The 23,487-nt window shown below is 42.3% G+C and overlaps 1 protein-coding gene across 2 annotated transcripts in view; it reads left to right on the forward strand.

Moving 5' to 3' along the window:
- The first annotated feature begins 179 nt into the window (after positions 1-179).
- The window catches only part of LOC139927316 (extended synaptotagmin-1), a 39,310-nt gene continuing 16,002 nt past the window's right edge, over positions 180-23,487 (forward strand). The window contains exons 1-52 of one of the 2 annotated variants that reach the window (XR_013504865.1): positions 180-629; positions 2,403-2,444; positions 3,513-3,647; positions 3,766-3,839; positions 3,946-4,018; positions 4,208-4,297; positions 4,471-4,526; positions 4,699-4,819; positions 4,938-5,114; positions 5,367-5,449; positions 5,680-5,728; positions 5,824-5,913; positions 6,012-6,107; positions 6,652-6,723; positions 6,832-6,918; positions 7,065-7,214; positions 7,539-7,652; positions 7,747-7,923; positions 8,098-8,183; positions 8,268-8,316; positions 9,551-9,640; positions 9,727-9,822; positions 9,958-10,029; positions 10,162-10,248; positions 10,352-10,498; positions 10,734-10,840; positions 10,923-11,100; positions 11,287-11,463; positions 11,587-11,669; positions 12,420-12,468; positions 12,562-12,651; positions 12,850-12,945; positions 13,447-13,518; positions 13,700-13,786; positions 13,910-14,056; positions 14,151-14,284; positions 15,021-15,147; positions 15,230-15,399; positions 15,722-15,839; positions 17,315-17,491; positions 17,579-17,661; positions 18,719-18,767; positions 18,905-18,994; positions 19,228-19,323; positions 19,489-19,560; positions 19,653-19,739; positions 19,894-20,040; positions 20,135-20,283; positions 20,957-21,088; positions 21,223-21,325; positions 22,021-22,070; positions 22,191-22,769. Coding sequence is in view for 1 of the 2 variants with exons in the window: in XM_071919381.2 (XP_071775482.2) it covers positions 261-629; positions 2,403-2,444; positions 3,513-3,647; positions 3,766-3,839; positions 3,946-4,018; positions 4,208-4,297; positions 4,471-4,526; positions 4,699-4,819; positions 4,938-5,114; positions 5,367-5,449; positions 5,680-5,728; positions 5,824-5,913; positions 6,012-6,107; positions 6,652-6,723; positions 6,832-6,918; positions 7,065-7,214; positions 7,539-7,652; positions 7,747-7,923; positions 8,098-8,183; positions 8,268-8,316; positions 9,551-9,640; positions 9,727-9,822; positions 9,958-10,029; positions 10,162-10,248; positions 10,352-10,498; positions 10,734-10,840; positions 10,923-11,100; positions 11,287-11,463; positions 11,587-11,669; positions 12,420-12,468; positions 12,562-12,651; positions 12,850-12,945; positions 13,447-13,518; positions 13,700-13,786; positions 13,910-14,056; positions 14,151-14,284; positions 15,021-15,147; positions 15,230-15,399; positions 15,722-15,839; positions 17,315-17,491; positions 17,579-17,661; positions 18,719-18,767; positions 18,905-18,994; positions 19,228-19,323; positions 19,489-19,560; positions 19,653-19,739; positions 19,894-20,040; positions 20,135-20,283; positions 20,957-21,088; positions 21,223-21,325; positions 22,021-22,070; positions 22,191-22,218 (5,580 nt within the window). In the remaining variant the exon portion in view is untranslated. Of the gene's footprint in view, positions 630-2,402; positions 2,445-3,512; positions 3,648-3,765; positions 3,840-3,945; positions 4,019-4,207; positions 4,298-4,470; positions 4,527-4,698; positions 4,820-4,937; positions 5,115-5,366; positions 5,450-5,679; positions 5,729-5,823; positions 5,914-6,011; positions 6,108-6,651; positions 6,724-6,831; positions 6,919-7,064; positions 7,215-7,538; positions 7,653-7,746; positions 7,924-8,097; positions 8,184-8,267; positions 8,317-9,550; positions 9,641-9,726; positions 9,823-9,957; positions 10,030-10,161; positions 10,249-10,351; positions 10,499-10,733; positions 10,841-10,922; positions 11,101-11,286; positions 11,464-11,586; positions 11,670-12,419; positions 12,469-12,561; positions 12,652-12,849; positions 12,946-13,446; positions 13,519-13,699; positions 13,787-13,909; positions 14,057-14,150; positions 14,285-15,020; positions 15,148-15,229; positions 15,400-15,721; positions 15,840-17,314; positions 17,492-17,578; positions 17,662-18,718; positions 18,768-18,904; positions 18,995-19,227; positions 19,324-19,488; positions 19,561-19,652; positions 19,740-19,893; positions 20,041-20,134; positions 20,284-20,956; positions 21,089-21,222; positions 21,326-22,020; positions 22,071-22,190; positions 23,004-23,487 lie in introns of those variants that run through there. The other variant, XM_071919381.2, reaches the window with a different exon arrangement.

Here is a 23,487-nt window from a genome sequence, read left to right on the forward strand (position 1 = left end):
CTTCGGATCACATTCAGAGGCCTGCGCTGTAGACTAAAACTGCGCAAATCCATCTATTGCAAATGGGTTTTATAATGTAATCAGAGAAGATGGAACGCGGAAGAAACTAGTGAATTAGCGAGAACGCACGCAAAGTAGGCCTACGCTACAGCGAGACAGTTTGTAAAAACTATTTAAAAAAACATTGTATTTTTCAGGAGGTATTGCGGGTTCCGACCGTTTGCACTTTAAACTGAATAGTTTTATCCGCCGTTACCACGATGCAAAGCGATGAGTCGGGGCCGAGTGGATCCAAAGGCGCAGAGAGTCCGAGCACAACCTCAGACGAGAAGAAAACACCGATTAACGGAGAGACGGAGACAGAAGCTCCTAAAGCCAAGGGGGTCAGCGCAGTCGCGGTGCTATGGACGTTTGGGAAGTGCCTGGGTGCTTTGCTGCCCGTCTACCTGGCCGGTTACTACCGGGTCAGCACCAGTCTGTTGGTGTTCGGCCTGATGGTCTACACGGGATGGAAACATGCCCGAGAAGCAAAGGAGGCGCGCCTGCGGTCAGCCATCCATCTGTTCGGCAACGAGCAGGAGTACACATCCATGAAAGTATCCAAAAGCAAGCGAGATCTCCCCGCATGGGTAAGAAATGAACCTCCCAACGGTGTGAATGGGTCCTGAACCATCAACCCCCAACCCCAAACGCACCCCACCCCCCAACACACACAATAGCCCCTACATATATCTCTGGTGACCCATGCTCACCTTTTACCTAGCAATAATCCTACAGAGACTGACCGTGTCTGTGGTATTCAATAGTACATTTTCTAGTGACCTATCGTACTTTATGACACTTTCTATCTCATATAATATCATTATAATCAACTAATAGGCCAATTTACCCATAGGATATTATAGTGTAAGTTATAGTTTTTCTATAATATTTGTATAGTTCTAAAATTTGGGCTACTATTTTTCTTTTTCGTAAAGGTTTTAGATAAAAGTTTCAAGACAGTAATTTCCTCATATGTAGGCAGGTAGAGAGACTATATGAGAAAAGGGACACGTGCCACAGTGTTATAGCTAGTACCTTGAGGAGAAACTGTTTTGTTTATTTTGTAGTATTTTTTCCCCTACATCACTTCAGCCAAGAAGTGGAAGAAGTCCTGTGTGGGATTTTCTATAGGTCTATTCCAATATGAAACTTACTTTAAAAACTTAACTCGGGTCATTTTGAATACTTTTCAAATTTCAAATTCTAATCCTAAATCCACATTTAAGACAATGGATGCACTGCCACAGAATAAAATGATGGCATATATTCATTCAACCTGTTTCAGCAATGTTTCTCCACGCTATGTGACAGCTAATTATTTGAAATCTGTTTGGAAGCTATTTCCTAAACTGTTTTTTATTTTATTTTGTATTTTGGAAAAATATATATAGGCTATTTATAAAACGTTTCCATGTACTTCGTTTGAAAGACAGTTGTGGGTAAATCATTTTGTTAGCAAAATAGATTTCTATCTAATGTTTAGTAATGGTGGACTGAAAACGTTGCAAGCTTATTCTCCATTTGCAAGTCATGCATGCTGAGAGTGTATGTACCCACAATTGATATGCAGAAAAACCCACATGGTCTTGTTTTGACTCTGAAGATCTAGCCACACCCAAATGAGGTTCCTGTGGCCACATTTTTAAGGGGATCTGCTGTGCATGTTAAAGGTTTTCTCCAGCACCCATCACACACTTCACACAATGTTTACCCTCAAGGCCGATCCTATAGAATATGAAGGAAGTCCTGTAAAGATGTGGCCTTCATGTAAACTTAAAGCACAGAAGTACAGTATCTTTCAGAGTGATGTTTTAATTGACCATCACTGCACTTAGCTCCTTTAGTCCCTTTGTTTGCTCACTAGGGACACTGAAACCCCTATGCCAAAAGGGCAGAAATGCTAAAGGCAGTGTTTTTGTTATTGATTACATTTTCAGACCTGCACCATCTATGAGTGGATCAATTCCCAGCCCCTTTGCTACATTTACACTAGGTGGTTCTAAGATAACATGGGGTGTGCACATGATTAGCCCCGGGTGTACATCTGTTCTCATTGAGAAGAGATGTAAACAACAACATCCATTTCAACCATATCATCTTGTGTTGAAGTATGGCAAAAGGTAAAAAAAAAAAAAATCTCCATATGAAAGAGAGTTGTACAAGCAACCATATCCTATACCACTGATGCTCAATGTTTCTGTGGCAAATAGTAACAATATATAACATAATAATTACCACACAAATATTAATAAGATACTGAAATCGACTACATTTATATTTAGCAGTATGCAGAGATTGTGAATTCATTCACTTCTGAACAGGTTCTATGTACAATTTATGCCTCCTCATTTTTTTTGCAGGTAAACTTTCCAGACGTGGAGAAAGTTGAATGGCTGAATAAGGTAATTTCCCCATGCTTTCCTATTTCCCTTCATCCTTTCACAATGTCTGACCTTTACAGAAAGACACTATTCATCGTTCTCCCATCGCACAACACAAGCACAAGACGCGTCTGTCCATTCTGCGGCCCAGCTGTTGCGCTGATTGACGCTTGGTTGTGTATGCTAGGTTAATAGCTGCTGTTAGCTGATAGGTGGTGGCACTGCTGCTGTTGCTGCCATGTTCCAGAAAAAGGCCACTCCCCCACCAGTGTAGCCACTCTGTCTGTACTGCAGAGAGCCGGCCCAGCGCCAGGCCACCCTCTCAACATTTCCATTTCATTGCAGGCTAGCTCACAGGAAGGGGGAGGGACTGCCCAACTCCCCAAATCAAATCAAACTGCAACAATTCCCCCCCCTCCCCCCCCACTTCACTCTTCCAGCCCAGAGAAGCCAGACATGAGGCTTCCAAGTATAGAAATCCTCTGCCAAGACAGAAATAATGATGTTCACGCTAACAGGAACACGAGATCTGAGCGCCAGAGAGCCGGACAAAGCAGAGACTTGAGTCTGGTTACTGGAGGGGTGATCAGCAGAGTGCCCTGTTGTTCAGACCTCATCCTCCCCAGGAGCAGGCGGCTGATGACTCACTCTCTACTTATGCCAGACTGTAACCAACTGTGGGGGGTTTTCTGCAGTAGAGCACACAAGTACACAGCCACTGCTTCTGCTTTTAGACAAACACTCTCCCTATAGGGACAAAGATCAAACAAGTTTCTATAGGAACAGTGATATTTTGTAAACAGTGAAGCAGTGACATGTAGGGCGTAGGTTCCATCGTGGCACATGTAGGGAAGCAGACTGTAACAGCTGAGGAGACTCAACTGGCTGCAGCTGTCTGTGTCATTTGTCACTCATTGCTTATGGAAGTCAAGGCATGTGACAAATAGTTTGGCTAATATTTGCAGAACTGGAATGGCAAAGTTTACTTAAAGCAATATAGTCTCTGGTTTCATACTGTAGGAATGTTCAGTGCATAAAATCTCTTTGGTAAAAGCAGATTGTGACTGTGTGTTTGCTGGCCCTGCCCAGGTGTTGCAGCAGGTGTGGCCCTTTGTCGGCCAGTACCTGGAGAAGCTGCTGGTGGAAACCATCGCTCCATCCATCCGAGCCTCCAGCACCCACCTCCAGACCCTCAGCTTCACTAAGGTGGACATGGGGGACAAGGTGATGCCATAGAAAGCCTATCAATCTCATAACTCCATCATTAATCTCCACAGAAAAGATGTTTATCATGCACAGTGTGAGATAGAATGCAACTGAATGTGCTTTCTGTTTGCTCCAGGCCATGAAGGTTGTAGGGATCAAGGCCCACACAGAGAATGACAAGGGACAAGTCCTGCTAGATCTCTATATTAGGTGAACATTTACCCATTACTCTCTGGACTTGAGTGTCACTGTCACTGCTCTAATACAGCTTTTAGGAGGCCTTTCAGTGGGTGACATTTCCCTTTTTCCTCTTCAGCTATGTTGGAAATGTAGAGATCGATGTTGAGGTAAAGAGATATTTCTGCAAGGCAGGAGTCAAAGGAATACAGGTATGTCTCACTGTCAAGCTATTTAAAGCATTATTATTCCAGATTACAGAGCTATGAGATGTCATGTAAAATACTTAAAACAAAGAGGAATGTAAAGACAGCTGAAGAGATAAGTGATGCATAGAGAATCATCCTGTTAGCATTTAGCAATGGTTTTCACAGACATCCTCATTGTTTGTTTGTTTTAAGCTGCATGGGATGATGCGGGTGATTCTGGAGCCTCTGATTGGAGATGTGCCAATAGTGGGCGCGGTCACCATGTTTTTCATCCGGAGGCCGGTGAGTCCATCTCCATTTGGCTCCATTTCTCCTTTTCTAGCTTCCCCTCAACCCCCATTCCAGTGACTGCCATGTATCTCAGTGTAGTTTTGTGTCCTATCCATTTTATTGGCTTCTCCCCATCAATCCTGATTGATTTTCTGCTCACATTCCTCCGTCTTATCGCTTCCCAGAAACTGGACATCAACTGGACTGGGCTGACTAATTTGTTGGACATTCCTGGACTGAAGTGAGTTCTGCGGAAATAACCTCACTTCAGCTTACATACTAGTAACAACAACATCCTCACAATGCGTGGACACTGTGGATTTAATTATACACCTGCAGTTAATATATGGTACATGATGCAGACAGTGCAGCAGTAAATTTCCCCTGTAATTCCTCTTTCCCCTTTGTCTCAGTGTCATGTCTGATAGCATGATTATGGACGCCATCGCCTCCTGCTTGGTGCTGCCCAACCGCCTGACTGTCCCGCTGGTTCCAGACCTGCATGTGGCGCAACTACGCTCTCCTTTGCCCAGGGTAAAGGCCTGAATATGGACTCACAGAGAGAGAGAGAGAGAGACTATTATATTTACTTACATGCCTCTGTAAACACCAGAGTATATTACACCTTCACTCCTCTCTCTCTCTCTCTCAGGGTGTGGTACGCATCCACCTGGTGGAAGCAGAGGATCTCGCAGCCGAGGACAACTACATAAAGGGTGTGATGGCGGGCGTGTCCGACCCCTACGCCCTGTTGAGGGTTGGCCCGCAGACCTTCACCTCCCACCACATAGACAACACACTCTCTCCTAAGTGGGGAGAGATGTATGAGGTAAGGAGAGGCGAGGTCGGCGCTAGTATCATCAGTAATGCGCATGTGAGGATGTTGTTGGAGACCTCTGTGTTTGTCATGGATGCATTAGATATCATATTTCATTTCACTGTGTTCTATATTTGACGGATTAGGCGGTCACAGGTCCGGGAATACTCATTTTCATTCATGGTGGACGTAACAGGCCACAGCCAACCTCCATTCAAATCCCTGTGTCAGTCTTCATGTCCTTGTGTGTGTCCGCTACATCAGGTTATAGTCCATGAAGTGCCTGGTCAGGAGTTGGAGGTGGAGGTATATGACAAAGACCCAGACCAGGATGATTTCCTGGGCAGGTACATACGTACAGTTCATGTCTCTCTGTGTCCATGTGCCTCTCACACTGTCACCTTTCATCTTTCACCTTTCATAGCCTCATAGAGGTAAAAAGGTGCACTAACCTTTTCTGAACCATAGAATTGTACTATAACAGTTATGGAATCTGCTTTCCTCGCTGTGTTCCTTTGATTTTTATACTGTAAATGCATTTGCTCATTTGTCTATCCTTCACTCTTCCTCCACGTAGGACCAAATTGGATTTGGGCATTGTGAAGAAATCCATACTTGTTGATGATGTGAGTCAGCTCATTTAAAAAAATGTTTTTACAATAAACATTTTTTTAAATATTTGGATTGTAAATGTACTGTATGTCTATGTCTGTCTTCTCAGTGGTTCACTTTGAAAGACGCCCGTTCGGGACGAGTCCATCTGAAACTGGAGTGGCTGACCTTGCTGCCCAGCACTGATCGACTGGAGCAGGTGTGAATCCTTTCTTCTCACTGACACATTACCAACAGGTAACGCCACAGTATAACGGGTGCGCGCAGCACAATCACACTCCTCCATTTCTGTCCCAGATCCTGCAGAGGAATGAGAGTGTGACTAGTAAGACTGCTGATCCACCTTCTTCAGCCATCCTGGTTGTCTATCTGGACAAGGCTGAGGCGCTTCCTGTAAGTCAAACTTCTTCCCCCTCTCTGCCCCCGTTCGTGCTCAGCTCAGAGCTTCCTGTGTGTGGTTCGGCTGAGGCGGAGATGCAACTGCCATCTGTCTGACATTCCAGAGAGTTGTTGCCTTAGCCTCTAACCCCGTTCACTCCAGGTTGGATGGGTGCGTGTAACTTGATCCAATGTCGTTAAACACATGGCATTTTCTACCATGTAAATTTTGCCTGTCATGTAATTTTAGATGCACAAAGGGGATTTTAAGGGCAGAGCAGAGTGACAGACTCTTTGGAATGAAACTCACCCATTGTGGTTTTTTTCAGTGCAGATTTGTACTTCCTGATAAAGCCAGACAACTTGGTTGCTTCCTTCCAGTTCTTTGTGCTGTTGCTATGCCAGCCTGAAGCATTATTATTCAAATTAACCATGTGCTGGTCAGAATGGTCGATGCGTATATTTATTGCTCTGCTCTTGGTTACAGATTGTCAGTGTTTGCTACATGCCTCTTCTATTACTGTGTATTCATATTTGTCTGTATCTGTGTATCTTTTAGATGAAGAAGGGGAATAAGGAGCCCAATCCCATGGTGCAGTTGTCTGTGCAGGACATCACTAGAGAGAGCAGGGTATGACCTACTGGGAACGCTGATTAAAATACTATAAATCCTGCTCCATCTCTTTCTATGTTCTTCGTTTTTTTTACTCTTACCCATACTATTTACACTTATCTTTAGACTTCTTACACAACCATCAATCCAGAGTGGGGGGAAGCTTTTACCTTCTTCATCCAGGATCCACGCAAACAGGACATAGACATTCAGGTAGCAACTCATAAAATGAGTCAGCAATAATCTGCACTGGACTTTGTGTTTGATGTTGTCAAAACTGCCTTTTCTGGCAGTCGCACTTGTTGTGATTGCTTTCAGTTGTTGTCTTTTTTAACTTTCCTTCATGTTAAATTGACCAGGTGAAGGATGTTGACCGTGTGCAGACATTGGGCAGTCTGACCATCCCTCTCTCCCGCCTGCTGTCCAGTCCTAGCCTTTCACTGGACCAGTGGTTCCAGCTGGACAACTCTGGACCTGCCAGTCGCATCTACATCAACACAATACTCAGGGTAATGGACGACTGGATTTACTAATCCTGCACTTCATTAATAAGATGACACTTTATTGATCCCTGTGGGAAAATTACATATGATGTACCAGCTCCTAGATAACCTATACATGACTAATATAATGAAAAAAAAAACTGCCACATTGTGGGAGATTATTAATTCCTGAATCAAAATATAGCATTTTGATCAAACTTTTTCTCATGTATATCGGGGTCTCCTCTGAAGTTAACTGAGTCTGGGCGTTTGGTCATATTTTATTTTGCTTCTTTCTGTCACTCCTTTTTTCAATTTCTTTACTCTCACCTTCTCTTCTCCATAACTTAGGTCCTGTGGTTGGATGAGGAACGTATTCCATCTGATGTGTCATCTAAACTGGAGGCTGGACTGTCCAAACAGCTGCCCCAGCAGTCCTCCCCGCATCCCAGCTTTGCCACAGAGGTACTTGAGGACATGAGAGATAGGAGGCAACTATGTTTTTTATGAAAGGAGAATATTGCACATTGCTTACTTTACATGTCTGTCATTTTTTCAGGGACTGCTTAGAATTCACCTTTTGGCAGGCCAGAATCTGGTCCCTAAAGATAACCTGATGGGGGGCATGGTGAAGGGCAAGAGTGACCCGTATGTCAAGATCAACATTGGGGGCGAAACATTCACAAGTCAGGTTATCAAGTCAAATCTTAACCCCACCTGGAATGAGATGTATGAGGTAAATAACAGACGGTGTCTCCAAAAATGCTGCTTCTTTGTATGAAATAACCCAGGTTTCATAACATTATAGTGGCTATTGCTAAATAATGGAATTGATTAAAATTTGTATATATTTATAATTGTGAGTGAGTGGGAGTGCCCTTTGAAATTTACAGAGTTGTTCGTCCCTCAGGTGGTTCTAACCCAGCTGCCCGGTCAGGACCTGCATATGGAGGTGTTTGATAAAGACATGGACATGAAGGATGATTTCATGGGCAGGTAGGTACCTACAATTCAATTCTAGGATAAGCTTGTTAAATTTATCTTAAAATGCATTCTAATCTCACATATCCCAATTTACAGGCTGAAGATCAGTTTGAAGGACATCATTGATTCTCAGTTCACTGATCAGGTGGGATCCTTCAGCATGAGACAAAACTCCTTAAGTCTAAGTTCATAGAGGGTGTGGTCAAAATAAAGGACATACCAACATGAAATCCTGCCATGGTGAAGGTTTTGGTGGTTCTGCACTGATACAGAGTGCATTTTCTGGCATGGAATTAATCTAAGTATCCCCAAGAGAGCTAGGCAAAGTCAGATCATTACTAATATCATTCTGACTGATTATCTTTAACACATGATCCATTTCTCTTGATGGGAGGAGTGTCTCCCAGAATGACAATGCCTCTATCAACATTCAGCCAATGGCATAACTGATGGTAGCCATATGCTATGGCTCTTGCATTTTAAAAATAGGTCCCAGATTATTACTCTGAATAATTATCTATTATATATAATAACAGTGATGAAAGCACCTTAAAGAATAGAATCCAAGAAAAGAATCCATCCAATTTCAACCTAGACCCTATTTTCCCATCTTTTTCCATCATACCAATCGATTCTTATTAAAATCTTGTCAGTATAGAGTTACTTACATCTTGCTCGCCAGGGTCCATGGCTCTCCAATACAAGGCCAATGGACACTAAATCAACCCCAGAAGCGCCCAAAGCATATTTTCTCTTTTTCAACACACTGATTGCTCACTCTGTATTAGATAGACTGAGATACTGTATGTTGGTAACAAGATGCAAATGAAAATAATTCAAAGTCATGCCTTTCTCATACAGTTTTGATGCTACCTTAGCCACTGTTTCAGCACCTCTTTGTTTACTCTTTTGTCGGCTGTCTGTGGCTGTCTGTCAGCATGCGCAGCTGTGCAAAGTAGTAAGATAAACAGTGAAATATGTCAGGTCATGGATAAACTGAAAATTAAATATGTACATATCTCACTGCAGAATGAATGTCAATGTGTTGAAAAGGACATGCTTTGGGTGCTTTCGGGGTTGTTTTTTGGAGCGTCCATTGGCCCTGTAGGATTGTATTGGAGAGCCGCACACCCAGGCCAGCAAGACTTGAGTAGTTCTATAGTGAAGCAATGATGAGATTTTGGTCAGAATCGATCATCAGTATGTTGGAAAGTTATGAGAAAAAAGGGTCCAGGTCAGAAATGCCCAGAGTTAAGCTTTAACACCATTACAGAACCACCATCACTGAGGGAAGTCTGTATGTTGGTGTTTCCCTTGTTTGGTCCATACCCAGTAGTATCTGTGCTCAACTGGTTCTCTGTGTGGCATTTACTTTTCAGTGGTACACTCTAAGTGATGTGAAGTCTGGCCGGGTTCATCTGGTGCTGGAATGGGTTCCAACAGCCTCAGAGTCAGACAGACTGGACCAGGTCAGTATCCCCAAATAAGTCCCCGATTTGTGGACATTTGCTGGTAAGCTTGATCCAGATTCACTGACTGGTTCCTGTGTCTTCAGGTTGTCCAGTTCAATTCCAGACAGTCCTACCAGAACAAGGCGGTTCCCTCAGCAGGCCTACTGTTTATATATGTCGAGCAAGCAGACGGCCTACCTGTGAGTCTTTTTTGAATGTAACTTACAGCTGGTGAAGGAGAATGTCAGGATAAGCAATAATACACTTTGTTATTTTGAAACTCAGGAGGAGGCAATACATATGCTTTAATTGTTGCCTATCCTCTCTGTCTACAGCTGAAGAAGAGTGGCAAGGAGCCGAAAGTGGGAGCTGAACTTATTCTTGGAGAAACCTCACACAAAACTACAGTAAGACCCCGAACCTCATTCAGTTTAGGATAGAGATGTGTTGTAATGTACATTCTGTAGCACTAATTGTAATACTGCAAGAGTGACACGGATATCCGTCAGTAATTTTGACTGTCTCTGACATCTCTGAAGGTGTGTGATCGCACCACATCACCTCAGTGGAACGAGGCATTCTACTTCCTGGTTCGTGAACCCAGAGAAGATATTCTTGTACTTAAGGTAAGCTGACTTCAGTACATAATCAAAGTCGAAAGAACGAATATGTTGTTGTACAGATAGAAATAATGCTGCCGTGCATCCATACTGCTTTGTCTTCCTCCAGTTGTCCCACAGCTGGACCTTGGCCATTGGTTCCCTGGTCGTCCCTGTCAGAGATCTGCTTTCTGAACCACAGCTGGTCCTGGACCAGTGGCTCCATCTGGATGGAGCCTCACCTGAAAGTCAGATCCTGCTGAGGGCTGAACTCAAGGTGGGAGAACATTCTTCTCCACATCTGTCTCAGTCTCTTCCTTTGTCTCAATCTCTTTCTTTGTATCTATATCTGTATTTATTTTTGTCCGTTTCTCTCCGTCCCCTCTCATTCCCTCTAGTCCTTTAATTTGTCCTGGTTGCACTGATATTTATATTCACAATCAGGGCAATTGCAGTGCTGGTCAATGAAGTGAAACAATAATGATAATATTGACTATATTGTTCAACTGCAGATGCTGATCCCCAGCAAATGTCCTGGTGCCATTGTTAAGGCTAAGTCCTCCTCCGCTTCAGAGCCCCCCGCTGCTCAGCGAAGACCCGAGACAGACACGGTGCAGAGGTGAGACAGTTCATCCAAAAACTCTATCCTCACCTTCCTTTTCTTTTTAAGTTTCCTTTAGTGCTACTCTTTGTGTTTTCAGGTCAAGTTCAGTAGACACTCCTACTGTGGAGACTACTGTTGCTCCGGTCTCTGTGTTCGAGGATGTTGACGTACAGGAGACGGCAGCTGATGTGGTTCAAGAGGAGGTGGAAGAATCCCACACCCCTCCCATAGTACAACCTCCACATACTTCCCCAGAGCCCAGCTTTGCCAGTGAGGTAAGATCTCTGATAGAGGTGCAGCTCATAGAAGAAACAGGCATGACACCGTGACATCTATTAAAAAGTAATCATTTTAATGTTTATTGTTGTTGTAGAGCCTTATCTGTTCTAGGCTGCATGATACCATATTGTGCCTTTGAATTTGGTGTGCTGTATGTGTATTGAGTAGTGTCTGTCCTACAGGGGGTGCTGAGAATCCACCTGCTGGAGGCCCAGAGTCTGGTCGCCAAGGATAACCTAATGGGGGGCATGGTGAAGGGCAAGAGTGACCCCTATGTCAAGATCAATGTCGGGGGGGTCGCATTCAAGAGTCACGTGATCAAGGAGAATCTCAACCCGACCTGGAATGAGATGTATGAGGTACGGAGGGAGGGATGTGCAATTTCAATTGCTCTAAGTACGCTGTACAAGAGGGGTGAAAACGTTAATATTTCATGTTAGCTACCTCATCTGAGTGTTGGTGTTGCTGTTGTTTCCCCCCAGGTGGTCCTGAGGCCGCAGTCAGGACTGGAGGTGCAGGCAGAGCTGTATGATAAAGACATGGACAAAGACGACTTCCTGGGCAGGTGAGGCTGATGTGTACGACTCCTGGAATCAGCTTCGGTCTCCTGTGCTGCAAGCAATTTAATGTGGGAGATCTTTGAGCAAATAATATAAGGGAGGGGGGAAATATCAATTTGTGTTGCACTTATCTGTTGTGGATAATTTCCTGGCATCATTTCATCCTCTAATCATTCCTGTCAAAACACCAGTCGTGCATGAATGTTTCCATCCCCCATCCTCTCAGCACACCCTCGCCCAACGAGGCTCCCTGACAGCAGCAGTGTGTCTCCATTAATTTGTATGTGTGAGTGTGTGTCTGTGTGCATGTGTGTTTACGGAGTGTGTCATTATGACTGTGGGTTGGTGAACGTTATCTGCTTATCATCATCAATCAAGTTTCATATTTTAGAGTTTATTTGTACATATAAAAATGATAAAATGTAGAGATAACTGAGAAAAAAATTGCTTGTGCTGGTGAGATAAAAACAAACAAGGGGCTTATGAAAGCATCTCGCCTCAGAACAAAGAAAAAAATCAAGATGATAAACAACAATGCAGCTGAACTGGATAACAGAAACAACATTTTTATGACGGACACTAAAATTTATTCACATAGTCAAGTTACCAACCCTAGGAATGGCTCATTTTCTTTGTATTTTTTATTGCCTTGTTCATGGTTCATTATTTATTGCCTCAGCTTAGTATACAGTAGATGAATGTGTTTAACTTGGGTTATGGTCTAAAATGTGTACAACCTTCTTTCTTGTGAGCAGACTTAAAGTCAGTTTGGCAGATATCATCCAGTCCCAGTACACAGACCAGGTGAGCTTTGCATGCTGCTCTTATATTATATGATATGTATTGCGCTATTGTAGTAATGGGCTATGATTCAATGAGGACACACTTCTGTTTCAGTGGTACACTCTGAATGATGTGAAGTCTGGTCGAGTCCATCTGATACTGGAGTGGGTTCCTACAGTGTCCAAAAATGACGAACTGGATCAAGTTAGTACGACTTTCTTCATCTTTTGTTTGTTTCTCTTCTCTTATTCTTACGCATATCTATTAATCTTTCTCATTGATGGTGAATCTTCTCATCCTACATCTATACTATTCCAAATATGATCCCATCCGTTCTTGACTCACTGTCCACGTTAATGCTGAATCATTCTAACATGATTTTCATGTGATTCACCGCCGCAGGTACTGCAGCTGCAGTCTCTCCAGTCTTACCAGAACAAGGCTGTTCCCTCTGCTGGTCTGCTCTTTGTCTATGTGGAGAGAGCACACTCACTGCCTGTGAGTCACTTCCTACCTCATACAGTGGAAAAAAACCTACTCTGTTAGATCAGACAATAAGAGATGTTTGTAGCACTACTGTTCCTATTTTATTTAATGTTTTGTCTTGTCTGATTGGCACACTATAGTAGGTGCTCTGTCCTAGAGTTATCGATGTACAAGAGTTCGTCAAACTTAGTAATTTCAGCACATGTTGATAAACAGGCCCTCTACTGGAATATATTGAATACGTGTTTTTTAAGCTTTCATCTTTTTAAGAAGTTGGGGAATCAAAATCACAAAAGATTGCTGTAGTGAAAAATAGCTGTTGGTAGCTGTTATTAGATTCTATGATGCAGTGATGGGAGGCAATAATGTTTATTGGTAATTTGTTAAAAGAATGGAAGTTGTATTTATTTTGCCCTGTTCCACCTCACATTCACAGACAATGAATTCAAACTCTTCAGATAATCTAGAATCCCTACTAAAATGCTGTGTGTTTCTGTATCTCTGTGTGTGCAGTTAAAGAAGAGTGGGAAGGAGCCCAAGGCTGGTGCTGAGCTTGTCTTTGGTGACACAACCTACAGAACCAAGGTGTGACACTTCATCAAGACATCACACATATTACACACACTCTCTGGCTATCCCAGCTAACATTATACTGTTGGAACATAACCTCGCATACGGGAAATTAACTCACACTTGCCTTAAACATTATTGCATGCCTGGTTTAAGAGCTTACTATCGCTTACCACTCCTCTTTTTCTGTCTGAAGGTGTGTGATCGCTCCAGATCACCTCAGTGGGATGAGGCCTTCTACTTCTTGGTTCGTGACCCCAGAGAGGAGATGCTCATAGTGAAGGTTAGTGGACCGTGCGTCTCACAGTACTAATGAGCAGGACCTGCAAGCTGCTGCCTTTATCAGGAACATCTCAAGCTCTGACTGACATCCTCGCTCTCTGTAAATCTGTCCTCATGTCCCCAGCTGTCCAGTGGCTGGGATCAGCCAATGGGATCTCTGGTGGTTCCTGTCAGAGAGCTGCTGTCACAACCACAGCTGGTCCTGGATCAGTGGCTCCACCTGGATGGAGCCTCACCTGAGAGTGAGATCCTGCTGAGGGCTGAACTCAAGGTGGGCGAACACACACACACACACACACACACACAGGGTTATTTCCATTGTCAGTGAGACACAGAATAGCCAATTGGATATTTATTGTTGACAGATCTTGAACTCAAAGATGATCGAAGCGCCACTGGGATCTGTAACTGGGTCTAAAGAAGAGACGGTCATCGCCACTGATCAGTTATTCACAGCAGCAACTGAGGAGGAACAAAGCTCTGAGCTGCCATCTGATGAGTGAGTGCTGTGTGTCTGACTTGATAATACATTTATCAGAACTGCACAGACTGTAGATTGATTGGTGTCAATAAAAAACAAATGCAAGAAAAAATTATACCTGTTATAATACTAACCGTTATTTATAGAGCACTCATCAAAAGTGTTTTACAAGAGAAAAAAGTAAGCAATAAATAAAAATGTGCAACTTGAACAAAAACATGAACAAAAGTGCATGTGGGCGAGGGACGAAGGGTACGGGTGATACGAACCCTATACCAACATACTAACAAAACCACTAAACCAGCAAACATGCTGCTGCAAAACATGCTGAATACAAAAGGGCAAATGCACAGGGGAATGAAAACAAGAAAAAACAGAACATAATTTAAGTAAAAGCCAGCTTATAAATGTTTTTAAAAGTGTTTTTAAGGAGGACTGAGTCACACTGTTCCAGAGCCGAGGGGCCCTGATGGAGAAAGCAACATCAGCCATAACTGGAACAAGCAAAAGAGCTCTGCCCAGGGATCTCAGGTTACACTTGGGCTCATAAGTGGTTCAAAAGCTCAGAGATATAGCTGGGCACTAGTCCAGAACATGCCCTAAAGAAAAGTGATGAATAAAATTGTTAAATCAATCCTGAATTGCGCTCACAGCCAGTGAAGTGAAGCTAAAATGGAGGGTAATATGCTGTCTCATCTTAGTCCCTGTCAGGAGTCTGGCTGTGGCAGTTTGTAACACCAGTGTGTATTGTCAGGTGTGCTGCAGTATCCAGCCAGGCTCAAGACACTGAAGCGGTAGAGGAGGATGCTGCGTCCCCCATGGAAGAGGCTGCCGCTGCTGAACCGCCTCCACCTGCCCCTGATACCTGCCCTGTTGCTCCAGTGAGTCATAGAGCATGATAATTGTTTTTAATGTTTTTACTGTATATTGTCAGCTTCATAACGTGAATGTGATTTTGCTCAGCTGGTGGAGGAGCCGACAAATGTGGAGGAGCCGACACATGTGGAGGAGCCCACAGATGTGGAGGAGCCCACAGATGTGGAGGAGCCCACAGATGTGGAGGAGCCCACCCCACAATCAGCCACAGCAGAAGCTAAGGGAGAGTTTCAGCCGTGGCAAATGCCAACAGAGGGGTGAGCTCTACACTGAAGCCCACATAGCTTTTCCCTGTTTTCCCTTTTGCTTCAAAAAGCCATAAACTGGAAAAATAGCCATGAATGAACAATGAGTAAACAGCTGATAAAGGCTGTATAGCTGAAACATGGTCCTTGTGACTGCAGAATAAAGATATTCATTCATTTTTAGAGAATACTGGCTATTTTTCTAGTTTTTGCAATTTGTGAGCCTGTTGCTCATCACTCTGTCTTTTTGGGGTTTTTGAGTTGAGCACCACTCGGCCGTCTCTATTATTATTAAATCTGTGCTGTGTGTGTGTGCGTGTGTGTTTGTGAGTAGGACTGGTATAGGCAACCTTGCCCACGGCACAGTGACTGGTCTTCCCTCTGACGAAGAGTCCAGACTGGGTGAAGTTCTGCCACCACACACCAGCCCCAGCCAAGACTTTGGCAGTGAGGTGGGTTTGGCTTATCTCCTTGATTAATAGAATGATTTGCTTCTGCCCAATGCATGCTGGGATAGGCTCTAGCCCTCCATGACCCCGAATAGGAATAAGCAGGTAAAGATGATGAATGATGAATAATTTGAACCAGAAAGAATTCACAGATTCAATATAGAGGGGGTTATTCATAAAACTCACCAGCAGGGTTAGTGTGACATTATGGGCCGTGACTGTCAAGGTATGGGAGTGATTTCTTATTTCTAAATGTGAATTACCAGGTCAGTTTTACCATTTTCATTTTTTCAGCATCACCACCCCTTTTTGATTATTTGCATGTCCCATAAGCAATTCTTAAACACACACCAAAGTGCAGCACTTGCCATCTCTTAGCCTAAGTGAAGCCAAATTTTATCTTGTGATTTTTATCATCATAGTGAAGATTTGCTACAAATTTATTTAGATGCCATTTTTTTAAAAATCACATCAGAGGAGCATTCAGGGCCAATGTTACCTCTAAGCTGTGTGTCTAATAATTTATCAGAATGACCAAATAAAGTCATCAGTCATCAGTTATTAACACTTTAGCCCTAGAAATGTAGTGGATATAAGCAGGTTTGGATATTTTTTTGGCAAATGATATTAGCATGGACTTTGCCATAGTTTAGAGTTGAGGGAATTGATGACAGGTCTAAGCCCATAACGTGTTTTTTATGAATAACCCCTCATGCCTTTTCCAAACAAATATGCCACTTCCTCTTCTCTTGAAATACAGAGTTCTGCTTTAGAGATTTTTGTCTTTCTCTGCTGTTCTGACATATCTGGTAATCAGTCCACTGAACTTCTCCATGGCCAACAGTGTCAAGCCAGGTAGAATATAAAAGTAGGTCGTAACTTTCAAAATAAAACTGAACATGTGTTTCACAAACACGTGTTTGACAAACAATTGTTGTTTTATGCAAAATGTCCATTTCACAGCTTATATCATACAGGTCAATGCAAAATGTTATATATACAGGACTGCCAAAAATATACAAACAAATTCTCAAACACCAAACTGGCACAATTGTTTCTAAATGCTATAGAATGGCATCTCCAGTTCCAGTTTCTGTGTATATTTTTGGCTGCCCATGACATTGTACATGGGCCTATATGGCAATTAATTATGCTGTGAAAAGGACATTGAATTGATTCCATTGAGTATTTCGATGTAATTTCTGTTATTCTGTCCACCGTAATACTAAATGATTCTTTTTTTTCTTTTTCCAAAAATGGCAAAAGTATGCTTTTATTTTTATGGCAAAATTGCTTTACTTCAAATCTTATTCTACCTCTCTCCAGCTGGGTTGGCACAGCTCTCACAGGCTGGATAATCAGGGTGGCTGTGAAATGCTAGAGTTTCATTGGCTGTCATCTGGGCTATTGCTGAGAATAAGGTAACAACAATATGGCCCTCGGTATGTTTTACAGCAGTTCTAATCTTTGTCCTGTAGGGGGTGCTGAGAATCCACCTGCTGGAGGCCCAGAGTCTGGTTGCCAAGGATAACCTGATGGGGGGCATGGTGAAGGGCAAGAGCGACCCCTATGTCAAGATCAATGTCGGGGGGGTCGCATTCAAGAGTCACGTGATCAAGGAGAATCTCAACCCGACTTGGAACGAGATGTATGAGGTATGGGATATTCTAGGTTTGGGTGTGTTGCTTGGATTGAACTCCATGTATTTGTACAGATATGGATGTTTGTTTCATTTTGTCCAGGTGGTTGTGAGTGCGCAAGGAGTCCAGGAGATCCAGTTTGAAGCCTATGATAAAGATTTAGACTCTGATGACTTCCTGGGCAGGTGTGTGCCACGTCTACTTCACAGTGTTGTTTAATCAGTAACTTATATTAGTACTCAAGATAAAAAAGTACTGTGTCATGTACATTGATCTGCATGGTGCAATACTTGTAACAGAGATACACCTGTGACTTTTCATAAGATTGCATTCAAATGTACCAAGGAAAAATATAATGTAATGTGATGTTTTACAATCACAGAGATTTTAGTTAAAAGGCTGTTTCTTGACTGAAAGCTCTCACAGCCAGAACAGTCTCAAGCTTTGACCTTTAGTGGCAGGCATTATCTCAGGTTGAGGAAACAAATTACAAGATTGAGAACAACTAAATTGGCTCACATAAAACCAGCACTCTGGGACATTAGGTCAGTTCATGTCAGTTAATGTTCTTATAAAAACATTCCCGTTGGTCCCAGCAACAATAGCCCCAATTGCAATGGTTTTCCACAGTTGCCTAACATCCACATAAACTGAATACTGTTCAATTTAAAAAATCAGATGTATTCGTTTTATAGAATGGTATAGTCCAGTCAGTGTTTAGGAACATGAACACCTCTCTCCAGGAACTAGAAACCAGAAGAGCATGACTCTAATCTGATCTGCATCATTAACCCTTAATAGGTTCCTAACCACAAAATGTTCCCTCATCCCCAGTATATCAGATCAGATCATCAGTGTGCAGTCACAGTCACATTTTCCATCTTTTCCGCACTGTCCTGGCCCATTGGGTTAAATATATCAACGCTAAAGTTCATTGCCATTGAAATTTTTAGGGAGGGGTGCCAATTCATTTTAAGATTAGCTGTGATGTCATGTAAATTGAAATACTTTATAATCAGAAAGGGTGGGTTTATAAAAATGCAATACCTGTAAAGGATCTAAATTAGTGTAGGTGCTCAACTAATTTCTGCTGTCTTCATTAAACAGCGTTGATAAAGTGTTTATGTAAATATAGGACATGCTGAATTCTTAGAGTATGACAAACTTAAAGTATCTCACATTAATTTAAAAGTTGTTAAATGTTGTAAAAAGTTTGCTTGTTTTTTTTTTTCATGTTTACAGATTCAGTATTAGGCTAAATGAGGTCATCAGATCCCAGTACACGGACCAGGTCAGTCAATAATTCACAACTTGAAGCCATGCCAGGTGTTTTCTAAGCTCTGTTGTGTGCCACTTCCTTTTATTCTTCAGCCTGTGTGCGTGTATGGTGTTGCCCTACTGCTGCATCTGACATGAACTCTGTTTCAGTGGTACACTCTGAATGATGTGAAGTCTGGGCGAGTTCACTTGATACTGGAGTGGGTTCCTACAGTCTCAGACTCAGTCCGACTTGACCAGGTCAGTCCTTACCCACGTTTAAACCCTTCTGACCCACTAGTTTTAGCCTCACCTTCTCTCTGTATTCAAACATTCTCCAAATGTGGCATATTGAAGTGGCTCTAAGAAAGCTGCTTCCTGGATAATGCTGCTGAGTCACATTCCAGCACTCGCTCCAGATACACATGGCACATGATTCACATTTCGACATATTATTTTGATGCAGGCCTAACTGGCTATATTCCATTTCCCAGGTACTGCAGCTGCAGTCTCTCCAGTCTTACCACAACAAGGCTGTTCCCTCTGCCGCTCTGCTTTTTGTCCATTTGGAGAGAGCACACTCACTGCCTGTGAGTCACCCGCAATTGTTCACTTGAATGTGATTTGTTTTGATGTTTGTGTGTTGTCATCAATAAATCCCACTTTTTTACATACTGTACAATTGACAAAATGACTCCATTCACTCTGAATGGCTCATAGAATAAAGCTTGAGTGCCTTTTTCTTTCCTTTATAGCTGAAGAAGAGTGGGAAGGAGCCCAAAGCAGGAGCCGAGCTTATCTTTGGTGAAACGACCTACAGAACCAAGGTGAGACGCTTGCTGTATGTTTCTCCATTCTCAGTCTGTCTCTGATGAGTTAACATGCTAATAACGGTCTCTCTCATCTTTTCACCATCAAGGTGTGTGATCGCAGTATCTCTCCTCAGTGGAATGAGTCTTTCTACTTCCTGGTCCGTGACCCCAAACATCAGATGCTTGTTGTGAAGGTGAGACATTTATTTATGTCATTGTTTGAAAGTTCTGCATCTCCGCTGTTGTTTTTTGGCAGTCATTTGTGATTATACCTTTGTTATTATACCTCTGTTCAAACTTAGCAGTATTAATGTTGTAGTGACATTTGTGGTCTCTCTCACATTGTAGTTGTCCAGTGGCTGGGACCAGCCAATGGGATCTCTGGTGGTTCCTGTCAGAGAGCTGCTGTCAGAACCACAGCTGGTCCTGGATCAGTGGCTCCACCTGGATGGAGCCTCACCTGAGAGTCAGATCCTGATGAGGGCTGAACTCAAGGTGGGAAAACAAATAAGCACACACACACACATGCATGCTCACATTTTTATCTAATGAACAACGATTCTGAGCTGTATATGTGTGTTTTCAATAGATTCTGGATTCCAAAATGGTGGACATGATCAGTGCAGGCTCTCTGCCCTGTGCCGCCTCTGGTTGTGGATCTGGATATGGGCAGGTGAAGTTGTCTCTTTCCTATGCGTCGCAGGAGGGAAGGCTCATCGTCACTGTCCACGCCTGCAGGTCTGCTTCCTCAAATAGCGTGCTGAAATACTTAATCTGTCATATTGTATTCACACTAAAGATGATATAGGTATAAGACTGGTGATAGGAGGCCCAGAAGTATCACATCGAAAGCGCTTTTCTTTATTTTGTTCTCTTTTGTTCCCATAAGTTAAGAAAAACTTTATAATTCAACAAAGTGATGGCGTTGTTGAACAGCTACAATGAAAAATGGGCAATGCTCACTTTGCACAATGCCTATAATCCTGCAAATGAGAAAGTTCAGCAGTTTTATCAAAGGTCCAGATGCGTTCCACAATTCATTTCTGCAACACCTGTTCATGGCTGTTCCAGCATCCCATATCGTACCATAAGCTGATATACCAGGCTAAGATACTGGTGCAAAGTAAATGAAGAGTATATGTGGTCCCTTCTTGTCTAGTCCAGTCATTAACAAACCTGTTACAGCCTCAGATTACATGTAAGGCTATTTTAAGCTATCATATGCGTTCAGTCCTCCATCATGAACATGTATCAATTGCACAGTGAAAAAAAATCTTCAATCCAGTATCTCAAAACATAAAAAAACGCAACAAAAAAAACATTATACTACTATAATGGACTGAGACTTTAAAAGATTCTTATGCTTAACTAGCAAGCTGCCTTAGCTAATTTTTTCTATTTCTGTGTGCAGAGGTCTGTTGTCTCAAAGTAAGGATGGTGTAGACAGCTATGTCTCCCTCATGCTGCTGCCAGACAAAAGCAAGGCCACCAAGAAGAAGACAGGCGTGAAGAAGAGGGACCTCAACCCCGAATACAATGAGAGGTAATTGATTGTATTGACTGTTCCTAGGCTTTTGTATCTTGCAAAACCTCCGTGTGTGTGTGTGTGTGTGTGTGTGTGTGTGTGTCTGCCATGTTCAGTCTAATCACTGACAATGTGTTGGTCATTTCTTTAAGGTTTGAGTATGATCTGCCTGTGGAGGAGGCAAGATTCAGGCGCCTCAGTGTATCAGTGAAGAACAACTCTGCCTCGTTCAGGAGCAGAGACCTCATTGGACAGGTCAGTTGGTCCAGACCGGACCTGCACCTGCACCTGCACCTGTCAGGCTGGAGACACACTGGAAGACTTTTGAAATCCTAACTGATTTTGAGTATGCACTGCATCACACATAATGTAGTGACAAATTTTACAGGTTTTTTGGCTCTCAGTCATAAATATGCTCACACTAGACGATTAGAAAAACGGTATTGTTAGCTAGGCCAGTAGCACAGGGGTTCCCAAAGGACCATAAATTGGTATGCATTATTATTATCATTAATATAATGTTTTTAGTACAACTCTTCCGCTTCACCTCACTGTAAACTCGGCTCTCATTGGCTATTGGCAGTCTCGCTGTTGGATTTAATCTGCGGTCCCCAAACACCACAGGACACGTCCAGATGTTGGGTTGTAAATATCAAACATGTTTGATATTATCAGGACGGCTCAGATCAGTCTGTGAGGTTAAGACTGTAAACTCCTCACACTACCAGATAATCTGCATGGACCAAGCCTCTGATCGGGGTTTCGGCTCCTGATTGTTGGGATGGACCAATCTGGTATAAATCGTCCCGATAATCCTCTACTGTGTCCCCAGCCTTAGCAGTGTAATTTCTTTCACCTTTAATAAGCTCTCTGAATGACTCTTGCAGTGTGTTGATTGCATGCAGAAATATTGCTTATACACATGTTAACATGCCATCCCTGCTCCTTAGGTGCAGATAGAGCTGGCTCAAATTGACCTGGCTTCTGGTGTCACAGAGTGGTGAGTTTAAAACAGCCGGTTGCAGCCTCAGAACAGACTGAACCCTTTTTTTCATAGTTTGATTGACGATTTAATTCGCTGCTGTTTTAATGTAACGGTTGTCCGTCTCTTTTACCCCAGGTTTGATCTGAAAGACGAAGCTGAATAGTGGATCTGTCTGCTGATGTCGTGGTATGATGATGATGTCATCGATCACCTTGGCGTTGTGCCACTGCTGCAACTCACGCTGATGCCTTTCTCCTTCCCACCTCCACATACCACTGTGGCAGCCTTACCTGCATTCACCTGTCTATCTGTCTGTTAACATATAGCATAGAATTGGATTGTACTGTATATTCACACACATCAATACTCCATATTGATATATTCCCATATCAGTTCTCACCAAAGAAAGGTAGGCTGAACTACCTGGTTCTGATCAGGATGAATGAGTTAGTTTTAATTGAAGGTTACTTTATTTAATGAAGAAATGAGATTTGCAAAGAGAGAAAGAGTTGCCCGATTTGGTGGAGCAAATGAAGTATGCACAGGCCCAGAGAGAGTAATATTATATATTTTGTTGCTGTTTGCTTTTCTTGTTTCTGCAAGAATTCTGTTGACTTTTTTCCATCGGAGAGTAACTTGTTTGAAGTATAATAACAGATTTAGCCTATAGATTTTGTTTTTATGTTTTACCCATGAATGCAAATAACCATTTCAGTATTTTAGATCTGTACTATAACAGGCTTACATTTGCATTATTTTATATTTCACAGCACTTTGCTTTTGAAAATAATGGATTTTTATATATTTTTTTCTACAGTTAAGACATTTATTTGTTAAACCTATGTCACCATTAAATTGCAGTATGTGTCTCCTTTTTGTGTATATTTGCAAAGATTATGGATCAGATGGAATGCACTGTTTGTGGAAAGATGGTAATAAAATCACAATAAATAGATTTTGCACATCTCAATGGCTTTTGTCTTTTATCAGCTTGTTCAGCTGGTTGGTAGCCTATAGTTAATCCTGCTGTGACTAATAAGTGATATGACTTTCAAATATTTAAACAATATATTATTTAAAAGAGCATGTATTAGTCTAGAAATAAGTGAATAGTTTAGAAAAACAAAGAAAAAATGTCTAATTTAAATGGACTATTCAAATATCCCATATGGAATATTTGGAAAACAGATAAATCAATAGATATCTTTAATTTAAAATGCAAAGTACAGAGAGAAACACCTCATGCGGGAGAGAATCATGACAGTTCATGAATATTTGTGTCTTCTCACAGACGTGTTGCTTAATTAAAACGTTTGAGGCCTTTCTTGCTGCTACAATGTTTATTAATCATGGTTTGGAGATGAGTGAACATAAATTGCAGCAAAGTGAAATATCATCAACTTATTACCAACCGTACGTACAGCCGTCCTGA

The sequence above is a fragment of the Centroberyx gerrardi genome, chromosome 5 (assembly GCF_048128805.1).
Source record: "Centroberyx gerrardi isolate f3 chromosome 5, fCenGer3.hap1.cur.20231027, whole genome shotgun sequence".
NCBI classification, from domain to species: domain Eukaryota; kingdom Metazoa; phylum Chordata; class Actinopteri; order Beryciformes; family Berycidae; genus Centroberyx; species Centroberyx gerrardi.